This window comes from Poromitra crassiceps (assembly GCF_964638095.1).
Source record: "Poromitra crassiceps genome assembly, chromosome: 14".
Classification (NCBI taxonomy): domain Eukaryota; kingdom Metazoa; phylum Chordata; class Actinopteri; order Beryciformes; family Melamphaidae; genus Poromitra; species Poromitra crassiceps.
Window position 1 is genome coordinate 6,386,750 of NC_139633.1, and position 19,787 is coordinate 6,406,536.

Sequence of the window (19,787 nt, forward strand, 5' to 3'; positions counted from 1 at the left end):
CAGTGAATGTGCTGAAATGCTGCATTTCACAAAAGGCGGAATAACTCAGCTTCTAATATGAAAAGTGTCTTTTTGCTCAAAACAGCCTATCTTCTCCGGCTCATCACTAAAGAACGGAAAATGGGATCAATAAACTTTTTTTTGCAGATGATAGAAGAGAGTCTCATCGTTCTTTGTGCGTGTTCGGTGTTTACATAGTAATATCACACAATATTCTGTGGGCCTCGAGACATCACTGAAAACGCTCTGAAACTCTGGCACTGGGAGCGTCCGTTCTCCAAAAGTGGCTGGCACTCAATGAAAGCGAAACCACCTGTTTTATAATCTCTGTACCTCTCTCTCTCTCTAACATTATAGGCTATTTTGCTGAAATCATTTCCCTCACATTGTCTCTCAAGATGCTCATGAACACACAAACATTTAGCTGTGGTTTTACTTCGTTTCGAACTCAAGCTCTCACTAGTGCCTAGTGCCTACTTCGCTGCGTACGCAGCATTATGGAAGACTGTCATTTTTGCTCCAAAAATTACTTTACATTAAAACCTGACCACGCCCCTTTAGGTGACGTGGTGCCCCCCTGGGCTGACTGGGCCTCCCACCTCGCCCCCGTGACTACGTCATGGCCAGTCAGCCCAGGGGCCGTCACTCTTCGCTTCTTCCAGCCAGTGTGAGGACGTCGTTTTCTTAAGCTCCGCGGTTAGCTCTAAAGTCAGTGCTCTTCATAGCTTGGACAAATAGACTCGCTTCGGTTCATTTGCCCACCTTCGAGAGGTTCGCGTGGACGAGATAAATCAGGATTCGGGGACCCGTTCCTGTGCTCTTCACCAGCGGATCAAGTCATCCAAAGCTAAGAGTATCTTCTTTGCTAACTGTTATATTTACTGCCGCTGTGCAGTGCATGTATTACTGCCGCCGCGCAGTGCATGTTTAACGTTTCCCCGGCTGGGTTAACGTTGTTAGGCTCGAGCGCAAGACTCAGGTCTGCACTCATAACTTTTAGCTAGGTTGCACACGTGCAGAATAGCTTGTACCGTTAAGCACTAGAACAACAGGCTAATTAGCACAGTTGTCACAGTTAGCTGGCTTGCATCCGTGCGGTTCTTCTGTTGCTTGGTACTGTAGGCGCCAGCTACTAGCGTTAGCGCGCGCACGTTCCTCCGGCTGGAGTAACATTAGATAGATAGCTAGCTAGTCGTCTCGTGCAGCTAGCAGCTAGCTTAGCACTCCAGCATCTTCACCGTTGCAAGCGACTGTAGACAGTCAGCTTACACGGTTAACTCCCGCTAATTCTGGTACAGTCGGCGGGTTAGCTTCTGCTCACTCGCACAATGAACCGGGCGACTGACATGAGACAGAGGGAGACAGCCAAGAGCTGTGTTAGCTGTGAGGCTACTTTGGCGATCCAGGACCGCCACAGCCAGTGTGTGTTTTGCCTCGGGCACAACCATGCTAGCGACGCCCTGTTGAAGTCAGACTTCTGCCGGGCATGCGAAGGCTTTACCCTGGCCGTTTTACGGGAGAGAGCGATGCTCTTTGTCCAGGTGGGCCCGCGGCTTAGCCACGCACCTCCCGACGGAGGCGCGTGCGGTGGGTCTGACCGCTCGGAGGAAGAGGAGTTACCTGAAGAGCAGGGCTCCCCGGTCCTACCCGAACGGCAGAGTTTGAACTGGGGGGACGAGCCCATCGACCCTGTGTTAGAACAGGGGGGGTTTTTCCCCTATGACCCCATCATTCCCCCCCAGGACGCCCCCCATGAGGAGTTGTCTGGCGGGGAGGAATGGGACCGCGCGACCGCGGCCACCTCTCTGTTAGGGACCCGTTCGGAGGCTAGCCTCAACGAGCCCTATCAGAAGCAGTTTCTGGGGGTAATGTCTAGGGCTGCAGCTAAGCTTGGCATCGCTCGGGCCGAAACACCTCCGCCCCTCGAATCAGTGCTGCGGGGTTGCTATTACCAGCCACTCCAGGCACCACAGGCACCCCGCCCGAAGCCACGGCTGCCCGTCTGTATAGACGTGGTTCGCGCGGTGCAGTCAGGATGGGAAAGGCCTCAGGAGGCCAAGCCGCTCTGCGCGGGCATGGCTCCATGGTCGGCCTTAGAGGGGGCGGATAAACTCGCGTTAACCGCGATGCCTCCTATCGAGGACATGGTGGCCAGACACCTGGCCCCTAACTCCGCGAGGCCTGCTTTGCCCTCTAAAGCGTGCCAACTTACAGCCAAGTTGGCCGAAAAGGCGTACTTGGCGGCGGGGCAGTCCGCCGCCATGACCAACAACCTGGCCATTCTGCAGGGCTACCAGGCGGTGCTCCTGCGGGACATGCAAGGTGACCCTGCCCCCGAGCTGTTTACAGAGCTCAGGATGGCCACGGATTACGCCATGCATATGGTAGACTGCCTGGCGCAGAACAGTGGGAAGGTCATGGCCTTCTCCGTTCTCACCCACCGCCACCTGTGGCTAAATCTTACCCAGCTCCCTGAGCAGGATAAGAGGAGGCTGCTGGGGGCTCAGATCTCCCCGGGGGGCCTGTTCGGCTCCTCCGTGGAAGACTTGGCCCAGCGGTTGGAGACGCGTCAGAGGAACGCGGCGGCGGTCAGCTTCTTCTTGCCCAAGCGGGCGAAGGGGGAGGACCGCCGGTTCCAGGTCCAAGCGCGCGCAGAGTCGTCCTCCGGGGCCTCCGCCGCCGCGGACCGCCCCGCGTCAGCGGTTACGAGTCTCACCGGCTAGGGCGCCCCCAGTGGATGCGCCCCACCCAGCCGCGGTGGGCCCATCATGGGTCCCACGGCAGGCCAGGGTACGCGGCCCCCGCCCCCCAAAACGAGGAGGTGCGCGGGGAGCGGGTAACCAGTCCCGTACTTAGTCACCTCCCTGGGGAAGGGGGGGGGGGCTATGAGCCCACCGTCGTTGGAGCTCAGCGCTCAACTTCGGTCTGGGACTCAGCAGGGGCCTACCCAACCCAGCTCGCCAGGGCTTGGCTTCAGGGCCAGCCTTCGGCTTGTAGCTTTAGGGACAAGCCCACCGTCCTCGGTGCCCAGCGCCCGAGCCCGGTCGGGAGCTCTCCTTGGATCGCTTATCCGCCGTCAGGAGGCCCCCGGGACAAGCCCACCATCGATGGTGCCATGGGCCCATCGTTGGTCGGGAGCTCTCCTGGGGACCGCGCGAGCGGACGAGCCCGCATCCCGCGGTCAAAAGAGAGGCCTGCCTCCCTACTCCCCCCAGCCGGCGAAAGCCGCACGGCTGGGGGGTTTCGCCGGTTCAACACGCTCACAGCGCACGTCAGTAGGCGGAGCCCGCGTAAGAAACCGGCAGGGGGGCTTAGCCTCGTTTGTCCCGCCCCCCCCTTTTTCTTCCCCAACCAAAGCACCGGGTCCCCCGGTGCCCAACAATATACTAAACAGACCATCGTTGCCCGACAGGCTCGAGGCCTGGGAGCGTCTGTGTTCCCCGTCCCCGTGGCTGCGGCGCACCCTTCGGAAGGGTTACGCCATTCAGTTTGCCAGGGCCCCACCCAGGTTCGACGGGACCCACGATACGGTCGTGGAGGGGGAGTTCATAAACATACTCCACAAGGAGGTCATTTCGCTCCTCGCCAAGGGGGCGATCCGCTCGGTCCCCAAGGCAGAGGTGCGCTCGGGGTTCTACCACAGGTACTTCGTCGTGCCCAAAAAGGAAGCTCCCGTTCCGAATGCTCTCTTTTCCCCACCTCTTCAACGCGTTGAGACAGGGGGATTTCTTTACTTCCGTGGACCTGAAAGATGCGTTCTTCCATGTCCACGTGGTCAAGAGACACAGGAAATACCTGAGGTTCTCCTTCCTAGGGAAGGCTTACGAGTTCTGTGTCTTGCCTTTCGGCATGTCATTGAGCCCGCGAACCTTCACGGCTTTCGTGGAGACGGCCTTGGCCCCCCTCCGCGCGAGAGGGGTTCGCATCTTCCTTTACCTCGACGACGCTCTTATTGTGGCCGGCTCGAGGATCGATGCCATGAAACATACCAAGGTGGTGACCGATCACCTGCAAACCTTAGGGTTTCTGGTGAACTGGAAAAAGAGCTGCCTCGCCCCAGAACAGACGGCGATCTTCCTGGGGCTCGAGTTGAACTCCCGGGCTATGCGAGCCCGCCTTTCGCGGGAGCGACAGGCGCGCACGGTGCGGACAGCGAGGACATTAAGTCGATGCTCCTCGGTGTCAGTGCTTCAGTGCACAGTCATGTTGGGCCTGATGGCCTCTGCGCTGCATGTGCTCCCCTTGGGGAGGCTACACATGCGTCCGTTCCAGATCTGGTTCCTTGCGTTGCGCTTGGATCCAGCCAGGGACCGTCATCGCAGGGTGCCTATGACAGGTCAGGCCCGCCTGGCTTTGGCCATGTGGGCAGACCCCCGTTACCTATCGAGGGGCACTCGATTGGGCCCGGTCCCGCTCAGGCTAGTGATTCGCACCGACGCCTCCCTCTGGGGTTGGGGTGCGGTGTGTGGGTTTCTGTTGGCGAACGGCCGGTGGGAAGCTCAGGAGCATCGCCACATAAACGTCTTGGAGCTGGAGGCGATCCGCCTCGCTCTGCTTCATTTCCAGCGAGTCATACATGGACGCCATGTGCTGATTCGCTCGGACAATATGGCGGCGATCGCCCACCTGAACAAACAGGGCGGTGTGCGGTCGAAGACTTTGAACCGGTTAGCGGCGGAGATTCACCTGTGGGACAATGTGGTGCTCACTATTCAGAGTGCTAGGGCCGCTTCGACCCGCACTCAGTATGCGTACAAGTGGCGGGTTTTTTCGCGATGGTGCACAAGTAAGGGTGTGGATCCAGTGAACTGCAGCGTGCGCCCAGTTCTCTGTTTCCTTCAAAGCTTGCTTGACGCGGGGCAGTCCCCGCAGTCGCTTAAGGTGTACGTAGCCGCGATTTCGGCTTGCCACATGGGGATTGAAGGGACCCCCGTGGGGGTTTGCCCTTTGGTCTCGCGCTTCATGAAGGGGGCGCGTAAACTGCGCCCGCCGTTGCGGTGCGTTTTTCCCAAATGGGACCTGGTTACGGTGCTGGACGGGCTAACGGGTCATCCGTTTGAGCCCTTGGACTCCGCCGATTTAAAGGTTCTGTCCTTAAAGACTGCGCTGCTGCTGGCCTTATCGTCAGGGAAGAGAGTCAGTGACCTGATTGCCCTCTCGGTACAGCAGGCCTGTATGGTTTTTGGGGACGATGGGCGCAGGGTTACGTTGCGACCTAACCCGGCGTACCAGCCCAAGAATATTAATGCCAGCTATAGGTCTATGGTAATAGACTTATCGGCATTCTGTCCCCCGCCGTTCAGTTCGGGTGAGGAGAGACGTTTGCACATGCTGTGCCCCGTAAGGGCGCTCTCGGCCTATGTGGCTAGGACGCGCTCATTACGCATTACAGATCAGCTGTTGGTTTGCTTTGGGCAAAGGGCTCAGGGCGGACCCCTTTCCAAGGATCGCTTATCACACTGGATAGTGGAGGCGATCGCGTTGGCATACTCTGCCGTGGGCAAGGTTCCCCCGGAGGGTATCAAGGCGCATTCTACGCGAGGTGTTGCGACATCCTCTGCGTTGTTGCGTGGTGTGTCGGTGAAGGACATGTGTGCCGCGGCCTCATGGTCCTCTCATCACACTTTCGTCAGGTACTACAGTCTCGACGTGTCCGGTTCGCAGTTTGCGCACGCGGTGCTGTCGGTGGCAAGAAAGTAGTATCGTTGCCACTCTAATATGTCAGACGGTTAGGCATAAACGTTGCCATATGGCCGTGGTTCACCGGTGCCTTTCGGGTCGCCCTGTGGGGTGCTCCCGGCAGCAAGGTCGGTTGAATGGAGGCACTAGTGAGAGCTTGAGTTCGAAACGAAGTAAAACGTTAGGGTTGTGCTACAACCCAGGTTTTACGAGTGAGAACGAGAGCTCTCACTACCCAGCCTTGCTGCGTCGATGCGTCTCTGGGTGCGTCGGATCTCAGCTGGCTGGAAGAAATGAGTGGCGGCCCCTGGGCTGACTGGCCGTGACGTAGTCATGGGGGCGAGGTGGGAGGCCCAGTCAGGCCAGGGGGGCACCACGTCACCTAAAGGGGCGTGGTCAGGTTTTAATGTAAAGTAATTTTTGGAGCAAAAATGACAGTCTTCCATAATGCTGCGTACGCAGCGAAGTAGGCACTAGGCACTAGTGAGAGCTCTCGTTCTCACTCGTAAAACCTGGGTTGTAGCACAACCCTAACGTTTTCTCATGTCCATTGATTATCAGGAAAACACTATGCCTACTATAGCCTTTACAAACAAACAAATAAATACATTAATTAATTAATCAATTAATTATGTAGTCTATAGCATTACTAATTTCTTTAATTTGGTTGCTCTTCAGTTCTCACCATCTCGTCAGGGGTGAAGCGCTAAGGGCTTCTGTTGTAAAGTTTGCAGTCACACTTGTAGGCTACTCCCGTGCTTTTATCAGTTTAATCTGAGATTGCATTTCGCCATCGGGTCAGAAACGAGTGGTATCTTCCAACCCGCTCTCATCATCATCATCACGACCTTCATCGGAGCTAGCCCCCGCCCCCTGACAGCCCGACTGTGAGGTGGAGCGGCTGTCAGTGTCAGAGTCGCGCACCAGTCACCTCTCCCTCATCAAAAGCTAAGGAAGTGGTGAAATAATCTGAAATTAGCTGTCCAATTGCTGTCTGGTTGCACCTCTTACAGGAATTTAATTTAAAAGACGAGCAATGCCTTCATTGCGCAAATTCATGGTTACTTTAAGTCCTGTCACTTCACAGCCTGCCAAAACTGACAGATGACACTCGCTTTTTCTCCTTTTCTTTTTTTACTGAGGACACTTTGCGTGTCGAAACGTAGTCTGCTTGTTGCACTTGTACATATTAAATTGCCTAAACTTTGACCGTGTGCTCCAGATTACTTTTTTCACGTGTTGACTCAGTCCCTCTTCTGAAACGCACATACGAAAGGCACCTGTCTGGCGTGGATTGTCAGCTGAGCTGAGGCGCAGTTTTCTACTCGCTTCTTTTATTTTACTTTTTCTAAAACACGCCAGAGGGAAATCCATACATCCATACATGGACATGATGACAGCTGGTCAAGATGTTGCTATGCAGAGAATCAATAGTTTTAGTGGACAAACATGTACAGTATATGGTTGGGAGAGGGAGGCACAGAGACAGAGGCACGGGCTCACCAGTTCACATCTCACCAGTTCCTTCGTCCAATCAGCGACGATTCATGTCACCCGAGAGTACCTACCTTTTCCGGTTTGGTTAATGTGGTTGTGGTTTGGTTAATGTGGTTGTGGTTTGGTTAATGTGGTTGTGGTTTGGTTAATGTGGTTGTGGTTTGGCTAATGTGGTTGTGGTTTGGTTAATGTGGTTTGGTTAATGTGGTTGTGTTTTGGTTAATGTGGTTGTGGTTTGGTTAATGTGGTTGTGGTTTGGTTAATGTGGTTGTGGTTTGGTTAATGTGGTTGTGGTTTGGTTAATGTGGTTGTGGTTTGGTTAATGTGGTTGTGTTTTGGTTAATGTGGTTGTGTTTTGGTTAATGTGGTTGTGGTTTGGTTAATGTGGTTGTGGTTTGGTTAATGTGGTTGTGGTTTGGTTAATGTCGTTGTGGTTTGGTTAATGTCGTTGTGGTTTGGTTAATGTCGTTGTGTTTTCTGATTTGTCGTTGTTTTCTTATTTGTCGTTGTGTTTAGTAATATGTTGTGTTTTCTTATTTGTCGTTGTGTTTTCTTATTTGTCGTTGTGTTTAGTAATATGTTGTGTTTTCTTATTTGTCGTGTTTTCTTATTTGTCGTTGTGTTTTCTGATTTGTCGTTTTCTTATTTGTCGTTGTGTTTTCTGATTTGCGGTTGTGATTTGCACTTCAGGGCCACCGTAAAATAGACAGGGAACAACGAAAGATTATGATAAGAAATGGAACAGATTAAGACCAACCTTAGAGTGATAACGATGATCATCACAATTGTTTTGTTTTGTTTCGTTAAATGTTTGTTGTATGTATGTGGATATATGTATATATTTTGTCTTTCCTGTAATTTTTTAATAGTGTCCTGTTTTAATTGTACTCTGTTGCTCAACTGTGTTTATTCTATGTTGGTGGTGTGGGAAGTGGCATGGTTTGTAATTGTTTGTATTATTGTAATTTGAAAAAAAAAAAGGCCAAGATCAACCAAGCACATTTATATGGGGGGGAAGCCCAACCTAAAGCTTAAAAAAAAAAAAAAAAAAAGCAGAGATCAACCAAGCCCATCTATATGGGGGGGCTCCGCAAGGGCCGAAGCATGGCGCTGCATAAGTGAAGAGTGGAACAAGATTCCTAGAGAAATTAGGTCTGCGACTTCCTTAAACAGTTTTAAACATCTGCTGAAAAAACACCTGCTAAATAAGCTCGAGTAGCATGTAGTCTCTCCTATTGTTAGCTAGTTTATATATTTTACTGAGTGTACCCCAAGGATTATTTTTTCTTGATTGTTCTATCCTGTTCCATTGTATGTTGAATGTCTCTGTATGTCATGTTTTCCCCCCAGAGGACCCTGAAAATGTCCTGGACCCCCTGGAGGAGGTCGCCTCCTCCTCCATACCGGGGGCCCGTTCCAATACCCATACTTCCATACTATTTAGTAGGCAAAAAAATAATTAGTATGTCCCATTACATAGTATGTCAGATGCAGTATGCCAAGAGTACCAGGATGTTGTACTACATCAGCTCCTATTTCGGAGTATGGATCGATGCATGCTGCGCCAGCCAATCTTCCCCACAATCCTTTGCGCAGCGGAAGTTCTTCTTCTTCTAATGTTTTATGGCGGTTGGCAAACAACTTTTTGTGCATTACCGCCACCTACTGGAGTTACGTCGCACTGACTGAGCTGCGTGTATAATCCACGCCCACCTCCATGACGCCGTGAACACTTCAATAACTATGATAAACTGACAGAAATATGCACGCTATTATACTGTTAAGAATGAGACTGCATGTAAGTATCATCACATCAGTTTATTAGAAACAACAACATACATTACAATATAACAGCAATTTGTTTATTTGATTGTCTGTTCCAATTTTGTAAATGCTTAGTCTGAATTTTTTGTATAATGTACTGTTTGTTATTGCCAGACTTTGTTTATTGAATAAAAAAATAAAAAGATAAAAACTCAAATGTGGCGCTGCGGACGTCGGCGGAAGTGAGCAAGAGGTCGGAGTTCAGGAAGCTCACGTGACGACAGATGTAGTGTGTGCATGCATGCTACACACTACAATCCATATTTTGTGAGGGCAGCGGCAGTACATACTACAAGAAAGAAGTACAAGTATGGGTATTGGAACGCAGCCCGGCTGTTAGCGTGGAGGGTTTCGGAGGCCCGCAAATCGGCGGCGTACAAGGTAATCCAATGATGCATATTTCCTTTGTTTAATCCAATAATAGATCCCCGTAGGCTAGCGGGACACTACCCAATGATAGCCTATCAATACATGTGTCCTCGGTTGTATACAGAGTAGAAATCAGCAGTGCTGGTAAAATGGTTTGTTGACCCGAAACACCTTACGACCCCAGTTAACATCACTGATGACGCGTCCCAGCGCATGCTGTAGTATGTATTTTAAAACATAGAATCCTGGCTCCCCTGGCCAGTGACACTTAGGAATAGACTAGGTGACAACCAAGTATAGTTTGGTGACAAGCTGGAAAGACAGTTGACGGTCGGAGAGACGGCATCCGGTACGGGATGGGTTTAGCACCCCAGCCTGGCTCTCTCGTGAGGGACTCTCTCGTAACGGGACAAGCCCGTCTTTTATTGTCACACGAACACCACAACACATGCATGCGGCCACAACACACTCATGCTGACGGTGGCCGGTGAAAAGTGTCCTCTGCATTTAACCCATCCAGGCATGTCCTTTCCTCCGGGGGGCAGGCCAGGAGCAGTGGTCGCTTTCTCGTACAGCGCCCGGGGACCAACTTCGGATGTTGTCGTCACTGGTCGGATGACGATGACGATCTGATCTTCTGCATGTTTTTAGTGGGGGGGTTATATACGGAGGAACCCCCTGGGGGAGCACAGGGAGAACATGCAAACTCCACACGGAGAGAAAGGCCCTTACGACGAGATACCCCACCTGGGCAGTAGGCACTGAAGATGTGGGGGGGAACACAACCACAGCGCCCACAGTGTCCCAGGCGAGAATCGAACTCAGGACCTTCTGACTGTGAGGCGACAGCTCTACCACTGAGCTGTGGAGAAATCCACAAACGCTACGGATTAGCCTCCTGAAAATCTGTGTAAAGATCGGCGCGGCCTGGGGTCCTTCAGGCTAGAGCGAGGTGCTCGGCGCAGGCGAATGACGTGCAGCGCACAGGCCTTCTTGAGCCGTCCTCTGCCCATGGTAGGATTGCCTTTACCCCGGGAGGGTCTGGTGATACGAAGGAGGAGCCCGGCCTGGAGTCACCCACAGGGCCTAGACCCTCCATGCACTGAAGGCAATACAATACTGCGGTGTAGCACAAACTCTATTGCAGCGGATTGGGCGTGATCAACCCTTCCGCGGGCAACGTTGTAGACAGAGTAGGAAGGCTGATCCGTGAGCGGCTGCTTCTGGGATTAAGTTGGGATCTTAATTGGCCTTGGCTGGGTCTACTGGGCGAGGGTGTATGATGTTGAGAGACCCGAAACACCTTACGACCCCAGTTAACATCACTGATGACGCGTCCCAGCGCATGCTGTAGTATGTATTTTAAAACACGTTGGACACGTGCTATGGGCAAGTACCGTGGAATGGCAATGCTAGACCTACAAAAAGCATTCCGACACTGTTGACCATACAATTTTATTATGTAAATACTGGATTCAGTCATACCTCTCTGACAGAGTCCAAAAAGTAGAAGTAGGTGGGGTGCTCTCCGAACCTAAAAACATCACCTGCGGAGTCCCCCAAGGAAGCATTAATGGTCCTTTATTATTATGCGTCCGCCGGCGATAGCCAGGCCGGAGGCATTATGGATCCGGGTTGTCCGTCCGTACGTCCGTCCGAGGTTTGTTAACGCGATATCTGAGGAATGCCTTGGCAGAATTTCATCAAATTTGCCTCAAACATCGACTTGGACTCAAGGATGAACTGATTAGATGTTGGTGGTCAAAGGTCAAGGTCACTGTGACCTCTCAAATGCCATTTTCAAGCTTGTTAACGCGATATCTCAGGAATGCCTTGACGGAATTTCATCAAATTTGCCTCAAACATCGACTTGGACTCAAGGATGATCTGATTAGATTTTGGTGGTCAAAGGTCAAAGGTCAAGGTCACTGTGACCTCTCGAATGCCATTTTCAAGCTTGTTAACGCGATATCTCAGGAATGTCGTGATGGAATTTCTTCGAATTTGCCTCAAACGTCCACTTGGACTCAAGTACATTTTGGTGGTCAAAGTTCAAGGTCACTGTGACCTCACACACCCAATTTTCAAGCTCTGTAATGCAACATCTCAGGAGCGCCTTGACGGAATTTCTTCCAATTTGCCTCAAATGGCGATTTGGACTGTAGAATGAACTAATGGCGGAGGCATAAGTCCGCGTTGCGGTCGTTCTAGTTCCTTTTATACGTTAACGACATGGTATCAGCCTGTGAATGTCCGGTATTTCTGTACGCAGATGATTCTGCCCTGCTGGTATCAGGTGTAAGTGTAGATGCTGTGAGGTCATCACTCAGCAAGGAGCTCCAAAATGTAAGCACTTGGTTATGCAACAACAAACTGCAAATAGGAAAATCTGAAAGCATACTATTTGCCTCAAAATATAAATTAAGGGATAATCCCAGTTTCAAGGTCGATTGCAATGGTACGAAAAAACCTGTGTAACGTACCTGGTTGTCAACTGGACCAAAATATGTCAAGCGAGGCTATGGCCCAATCTGTTATTGGGAAAATCTACTCAAGGACAAAATACTTGTCAAGAATATCCAAATTCCCTTACAAGATGACCATGAAGCTTTTAGCAATGTCCTTAGTTCAATGTCATTTTGACTACACCTGCATATCCTGGTTTAGTGGTCTAACTAAAGGAGTAAAGGACAAGCTTCAAAAAGCTCAAAACAAACTAATGAGGGTTATTCTGATCCTTAATCCTAGAACACATATCAGCCCAACCCATTTTAAAGAGTTAAATTGGCTCCCCGTTGAAAGTAGAGTTCAACAGCTGAAACTCACCATGGTCTATAAAATATTACATGACCAGTGCCCAAATTACTTCACTGAGTACTTTCAGTTTGTTCGGGACACGCATGGCCGGAACACGAGAGCTAGTGTAGCAGATTTAAAACGACCTAATCTGGGAAGCGAGGTAGGAAGAAGCACTTTCATGGGAAGTGAAGAGTGGAACAAGATTCCTAGAGAAATTAGATCTGTGACTTCCCTAAACAGTTTTAACATCTGCTGAAAAAACACCTGCTAAATAAGCTCGAGTAGCATGTAGTCTCTCCTATTGCTAGCTAGTTTATCTATTTTACTGAGTGTACCCCAAGGTTTATTTTTTCTTGATTGTTCTATCCTGTTCCATTGTATGTTGAATGTCACTGTATGTCATGTTTTCCCCCCCAGAGGACCCTGAAAATGTCCTGGACCCCCTGGAGGAGGTCGCCTCCTCCATACCGGCTGTTAGCATGGAGGGTTTCGGAGGCCCGCAAATCGGCGGCGTACAAGGTAATCCAATGATGCATATTTCCTTTGTTTAATCCAATAATAGATCCCCATAGGCTAGCGGGACACTACCCAATGATAGCCTATCAATACATGTGTCCTCGGTTGTATACAGAGTAGAAATCAGCAGTGTGCGGTGTGCGTAATGAGTGCTGGTAAAATGGTTTGTTGACCCGAAACACCTTACGACCCCAGTTAACATCACTGATGACGCGTCCCAGCGCATGCTGTAGTATGTATTTTAAAACATAGAATCCTGGCTCCCCTGGCCAGTGACACTTAGGAATAGACTAGGTGACAACCAAGTATAGTTTGGTGACAAGCTGGAGAGATAGTTGACGGTCGGAGAGACGGCATCCGGTACGGGATGGGTTTAGCACCCCAGCCTGGCTCTCTCGTGAGGGAGAAATCCACAAACGCTACGGATTAGCCTACTGAAAATCTGTGTAAAGATCGGCGCGGCCTGGGGTCCTTCAGGCTAGAGCGAGGTGCTCGGCACAGGCGAATGACGTGCAGCGCACAGGCCTTCTTGAGGCATCCTCTCTGCCCATGGTAGGATTGCCTTTACCCCGGGAGGGTCTGGTGAGACGAAGGAGGAGCCTGGCCTGGAGTCAGCCACAGGACCTAGACCCTCCATGCACCGAAGGCATTACAATACTGCGGTGTAGCACTAACTCTATTGCAGCGGATTGGGCGTGATCAACCCTTCCACGGGCAACGTTGCAGACAGAGTAGGAAGGCTGATCCGTGAGCGGCTGCTTCTGGGACGCGAGTCGGGGTCTTAATTGGCCTCGGCTGGGTCTACTGGGCGAGGGTGTATGATGTTGAGAGACACCTTACGACCCCAGTTAACATCACTGATGACGCGTCCCAGCGCATGCTGTAGTATGTATTTTAAAACATGTTGGACACGTGCTATGGGCAAGTACCGTGGAATGGCAATGCTAGACCTACAAAAAGCATTCGACACTGTTGACCATACAATTTTATTATGTAAATACTGGATTCAGTCATGTTAACGTGATATCTCAGGAATGCCTTGACGGAATTTCATCTAATTTGCCTCAAACATTGACTTGGACTCAAGGATGAACTGATTAGATTTTGGTGGTCAAAGGTCAAGGTCACTGTGACCTATCGAACGCCATTTTCAAGCTTGTTAACGCGATATCTCAGGAATGCCTTGACGGAATTTCATCAAATTTGTCTCAAACATCGACTTGGACTCGAGCATGAACTGATTAGATTTAGGTGGTCAAAGGTCAAGGTCACTGACCTCTCGAATGCCATTTTCAAGCTTGTTAACGCGATATCTCAGGAATGTCTTGATGGAATTTCTTCGAATTTGCCTCAAACGTTCACTTGGACTCAAGGACATTTTGGTGGTCAAAGTTCAAGGTCACTGTGACCTCACACACCCACTTTTCAAGCTCTGTAATGCAACATCTCAGGAGCGCCTTGACGGAATTTCTTCCAATTTGCCTCAAATGGCGATTTGGACTGTAGAATGAACTAATGGCGGAGGCATAAGTCCGCGTTGCGGTCGTTCTAGTTCCTTTTATACGTTAACGACATGGTATCAGCCTGTGAATGTCCGGTATTTCTGTACGCAGATTATTCTGCCCTGCTGGTATCAGGTGAAAGTGTAGATCAGGCCTATTCAACTGGCGGCCCGCGGCGTTCCGGCCCGCCAGAGTTTGATATAAAAACATATATGTATGTATATATATATATATATATATATACTTTTTTTTTTTTTTGGGTGGGGTACAAAGATCTATGACTGGCCCGGGAGAAGCTTTTTTATTTCATTTGTCCTTGTTTGTTACATTACAGTGTTTGATTTTCATCACAATCTGGTTTTCCATAATAATAATAATAATAAGTTGTGTTTATGCCTGTGTTGCTGTCTGTTGTAGTGTAAAACGACTAAAGGGAGAGCAGGTGGTTACATGAAAGTGAGTGAGAAAAGGAGAAGATACTGAATAATGACATCACAACAGTATAATCCTAATGTTAATCTAAAATTAAATATTCTTCTAAATATGGATATAAATCCAAAAAACATCAAATTTTCTTTGACGCTGCCCGGATTCCATTCCTTACAGCACCCCCTACTTAATAATAGTTCCAGCACGGCTGCGAAAATGTGGTGGCGGGTTGTGTCAAGTGTACATATAATGGCTCGGGGTCCGGCCCCCGGCCCTTAGGTTTCTGACAATGTGGCCCCCTGAACAATTTAGTTGAATAGCCCTGGTGTAGATGCTGTGAGGTCATCACTCAGCAAGGAGCTCCAAAATGTAAGCACTTGGTTATGCAACAAAAAACTGTCACTGCACATAGGAAAGTCTGAAAGCATACTATTTGCCTCAAAATATAAATTAAGGGATAATCCCAGTTTCAAGGTTGATTGCAATGGTACGAAAAAAGCTGTGTAACGTACCTGGGTTGTCAACTGGACCAAAATATGTCAAGCGAGGCTATGGCCCAATCTGTTATTGGGAAAATCCACTCAAGGACAAAATACTTGTCAAGAATATCCAAATTCCTAGACAAGATGACCATGAAGCTTTTAGCAATGTCCTTAGTTCAATGTCATTTTGACTACACCTGCATATCCTGGTTTAGTGGTCTAACTAAAGGAGTAAAGGACAAGCTTCAAAAAGCTCAAAACAAACTAATGAGGGTTATTCTGATCCTTAATCCTAGAACACATATCAGCCCAACCCATTTTAAAGAGTTAAATTGGCTCCCCGTTGAAAGTAGAGTTCAACAGCTGAAATTCACCATGGTCTATAAAATATTACATGACCAGTGCCCAAATTACTTCACTGAGTACTTTCAGTTTGTTCGGGACACGCATGACCGGAACACGAGAGCTAGTGTAGCAGATTTAAAACGGTGCCGCGTCTATGTGCCGACAGGCCGCAGTGCCGACAGGTCGCAATGCCGATAGCCCACAAGCAGAACCAGCTGAGCGAGGCGGCGTGCAGCGTGTCGGTGGAGCTAACCTCTCCCAGCCCCCACGCCAAACCTAACCTCCCCCAGACCCTAACCCAAAACCTAACCTCTCCCAGCCCCCATGCCATGCCTAAACCTAACCTCCCCCAGACCCTAACCCAAAACCTAACCTCTCCCACCCCCACGCCTAAACCTAAGGTCGGCATTGCGGGTGGTCGGCATAGCGGGTGGACCCCATTTAAAACGACCTAATCTGGGAAGCGAGGTAGGAAGAAGCACTTTCCTTTACATGGGAAGTGAAGAGTGGAACAAGATTCCTAGAGAAATTAGGTCTGCGACTTCCCTAAACAGTTGTAACATCTGCTGAAAAAACACCTGCTAAATAAGCTCGAGTAGCATGTACCGTAGTCTCTCCTATTGTTAGCTAGTTTATCTATTTTACTGAGTGTACCCAAGGTTTATTTTTTCTTGATTGTTCTATCCTGTTCCATTGTATGTTGAATGTCACTGTATGTCATGTTTTAACACCAGGCACCATGCAGGGCTGGACTGGGACCAAAAAAGCTACCTGCCATGTGTCAGACAGGCCCACAATTTCGAAACGGCCCAATTTTTCGAGCTCGCGCTCGCTTCGCATGGGTTGGGGATTTACTTATAAAGCCACATGTTATGACCCGGGCTAGGGGTTTTAGGTGTAATCATGGGTCGCGGAACCGCCCGGGCCACACGGGCCCGGGCCTGGGTACATTTCAGTTCCCAAAAAAAAAAAAAAAGATTTTTTTTTTCAAATACATAATTCATACTTTTTCACCAACCTGACTGGCCCACTAGCGAGCGGCCCACCGGCCATTGCAACGGTAGAATTACATTGCAGTCCAGCCCTGGGACCATGTAAATAAGTGCCTGCACTTTCACATGTATATCCCTTGGATTTTGCTGTCTTGATATCCAAATCAAATCATAGCATCAAGCACACCATTACGCAATTGAGTTCCTGTCAGAACAGCAGGCGTAACTTGTAATCAATGTCACATAGAACAACCATTCAGAGTCGGTGACAAACAGATTGAATGCTCAGAAAATAATTTATTTCCATTCCAGGAGAGGACGGCGAGGAGTCCCCCCTCCTCTTTTCCCAGTCCCCCATCCAATCCCTCCCTCCCCCCTCCAACCCTCCCACCTCACCCCACCCCACCCCCCCACTCCCGAGCAGCAGCGGTGTCCCCAACCCCCGCGACCAGCCAGGGCCGGGCCACTCCTGGGGTTGCCGCTATCCAGCAGAGGGCTGCCACCACCCCTTCATCCTCCTGGAGGCCGGTGTCAACCGGGTGGAGGCCGGCCTCCGGGGGGTCAGGCAGGAGCTGGTCTGCCTGACGCAGACGGTGGAGGACCTGGGGCAGCTCGTCCAGGCCGCGTCGCGGAGCGCGCCCGCTGCTGCTCCCGCAGCAACTTCCCCTCCTCGCCATCCTTCTGCCGGCCCCCCGGCTCCGGCTCCGGCTCCGGCTCCGGCTCGTCTCTGATCGCCTCACTGGCTCCACGAGGGCAGGCAAACTGCAGACCACAGAGCAGGGCCCCACAGGCGAGGAGGGAGAGGAAGAAGACCCAATTTGTTTATTTTTATTTTTATTAAGTGCGTTATCCAACATATCCATCGGCAGTAACATATACCAACAAAAGAAAACAGCGAGCCCCTTCTTGACGTTTTATGGTTTTATTCAGCAGTGCAATAGAAGTTGAATGTGTAAGAAAATGTGTAACAGAAAAAAAATTCTATGAGAAAATATATTTTGATGTTATTTTCACGTCATTAGAATAGTCTTTAGATTCAATTGGATTCAGAAAGTCCACGGAGCAACACAGTTTTTGACCGCACACAAATGATAGATGGATCTCAGCCTGTAAGTGTTTTGTGTTTTTTTCACTAAACGTTCTTAATGAAGTTATGGTCTCTGGAGATTCATTTGTGTCAGACTCATTGCTTAAGATGTGGATTTTACCAGGGTTTTGCACATATTGAACACCTGAAGGAGTGCAGCCACATGTTAGTCAAAAACTAGCTCACCTTGGAAAGAACAAGTCCGGACTTGTGGAGGATATAAAGACGCAAATGTCGCAGTTTTCATGGATGAATGAACACAAGAAGCTGGGCAATTCAGCACAAACGCTAATGTAAAATTGTCACTTGATTATAGTGGAACTGGCATTAATTTTCTAGATCTAAATATCTCTAAGACTGCAGAGGGAGAGCTTCATACTTCTATTTTTAGGAAACAATCCGATAGGAATACTGTTCTCCATGCTAAATCTTTCCATACAAAATCCCTTAAAGAAAATATTCCCTTTGGCCAGTTCCAGCGCCTGTGTGAGACATTGATTTTTAGGAAGTTTCAAGCATAAAGTACCAGAGAAACATGCCAACGTTTCGGCCTTATGGTCTTCATCAAAGCATCCTTATTTTCAGGAACCACACACACACACCTTTTATTTTATTTTATTTTAATTCCTTTTTAATGTACTTTGTCTTGTCCACATGGCCAAAAATACTTTTATGGATTCAGTGTTTTTATGTAAAATCCTGCTCTGTTTCAGTAGACTTTACTGCAGTGATACTCAACTTGCGGCCCGGGGGCGAGATGCGGCCGGCGACAGGGTGCAGAGTGGCCCCCCAAACCATTTTCTAATAGTTTCACGTTAGTTTTCATTGTGAATTAGAATCTAATTCACAATAAATACTAAAATGAAATAAAGTTTGACTGAGCTCCAGCTAAATTGCCAAATACCGCCGTCTGCTCGCTAGCCAGGCACTTATGTATGTACTTAACCTACCGGTAACTAACTTAACCTAACGAACTATCCGGTGTGCACAACATTGTCAGACTAAACTCTGGCTGACACCCCAAAAACCTACAAATGGCTACAGAAAAATGTATATGTTTGTTTATTAACTGGCCCCTGGCCTCCTATCATTTCACGAAAGTGGCCCCTGGGCAAAGCAAGTTGAGTATCCCTGCTTTACTGCATGCATGAATGAATAAAGTCAAAGAGGTGTGTAATACTGTATCTAGCCTACTACTTAGAAACAAAGAATACAGTGATGCTGTTAGATCCAACACCCTTAAGTTAGCTGGTGGAATACTGGTCCCTGTGTGAATATTCATTCAGGCCTCGCTCACAGAGTTGGCATGTAACCTCTCCTCTCTCTTCCCAGAGGGGTTTCATAGCCCTGGCTGATTACAACTCCACTCAGCTGTGTTCCTCCTCTCTGGAGCACCTGTGGGCTAATCCACTCTGGAGCTCTCCGTGGTGCTGCACCTGTCTTGAGTCATTTCGGCCACTAATTAGCCATGTTTGCCCAGTCGGCCCTAATTACCCAATTCAAAAATCCGGTTCTATTAGGTCAGCCGCAGTGGTGCCCTTTAAGCCCAGTTTAGACCAACGATTCATGACGTGACGAGTTGAAACTTGCAACTAATTGCAACCAGGCCCTGCGACTTGACATGCTGAATAGACCCTTTTCACGGGGGCCACTTTGTGTCGAAAAGGCAGGGTAAACACAGATGTGCAATTAGTGTTTTGCTTGCACCTGTCTTTACCCTGCCTTTTCGACACAGAATGGCCCCCGTGAAAAGGGTCTATCGTCGACGCATCAGCTGGCTGGAGTCGAGATGAGACGGGCCAGTTTACACTGCTGCAACTTTTCCCTGCAATGTGCTACTGCTAAAACTGTCTCGTTGTGAATCATTGGTGTAAAACTGGGCTTTACACTTCCTGAAAGATTCAGCCCAATCGCACGTAAGATGCCATAGCTGTGGCCGAACACAATTCTGCTCACACAGACAGACAGACAGACACATCGCATTCTTATTATAGGATTAATTAGCCTATTTAGACTGTGGCCATTTCATTCTCAGGAACAACAACCACAACAGCTTCAATTCAGCAGCTAAGTTAGGTCTATAACACCTGGCTGTGGATGTTGTTTCTGTGTGGACATAGTATAGTGCCAAGCATGGCTCCATGTTTCTCTTTGCTTCATGTCATTCTCCATACCTCCTGTCCAGTCCACTGTCCCGGCATGCTCAGCCATCCTGGTGCGGCAACCTTCACTGACTTGGCTCATCCGAGGTTTCTTTAAAACAAAT

The 19,787-nt window shown here is 49.3% G+C and overlaps 1 protein-coding gene across 1 annotated transcript; it reads left to right on the forward strand.

Annotated features, from left to right (window-relative positions):
* Positions 1-12,557: 12,557 nt before the first annotated feature.
* Positions 12,558-17,538, forward strand: LOC310789315 (uncharacterized protein). The gene is made up of 2 exons (XM_083650929.1): positions 12,558-12,687; positions 16,747-17,538. The coding sequence occupies exons 1-2, from the start codon at positions 12,570-12,572 to the stop codon at positions 17,163-17,165; spliced, it is 537 nt and encodes a 178-aa protein (XP_083507055.1). The 5' UTR covers positions 12,558-12,569; the 3' UTR covers positions 17,166-17,538.
* The last annotated feature ends 2,249 nt before the right edge of the window (positions 17,539-19,787 follow it).

What these genes read in the sequence shown, in the direction of transcription:
- LOC310789315 (XM_083650929.1), top strand. Translation starts at nt 12,570, where the DNA reads ATGTTTTCCCCCCCAGAGGACCCTGAAAATGTCCTGGACCCCCTGGAG. An exon ending in GCAAATCGGCGGCGTACAAG is followed by an intron (nt 12,688 to 16,746) that starts GTAATCCAATGA and finishes TTTCCATTCCAG; the next exon opens with GAGAGGACGGCGAGGAGTCC.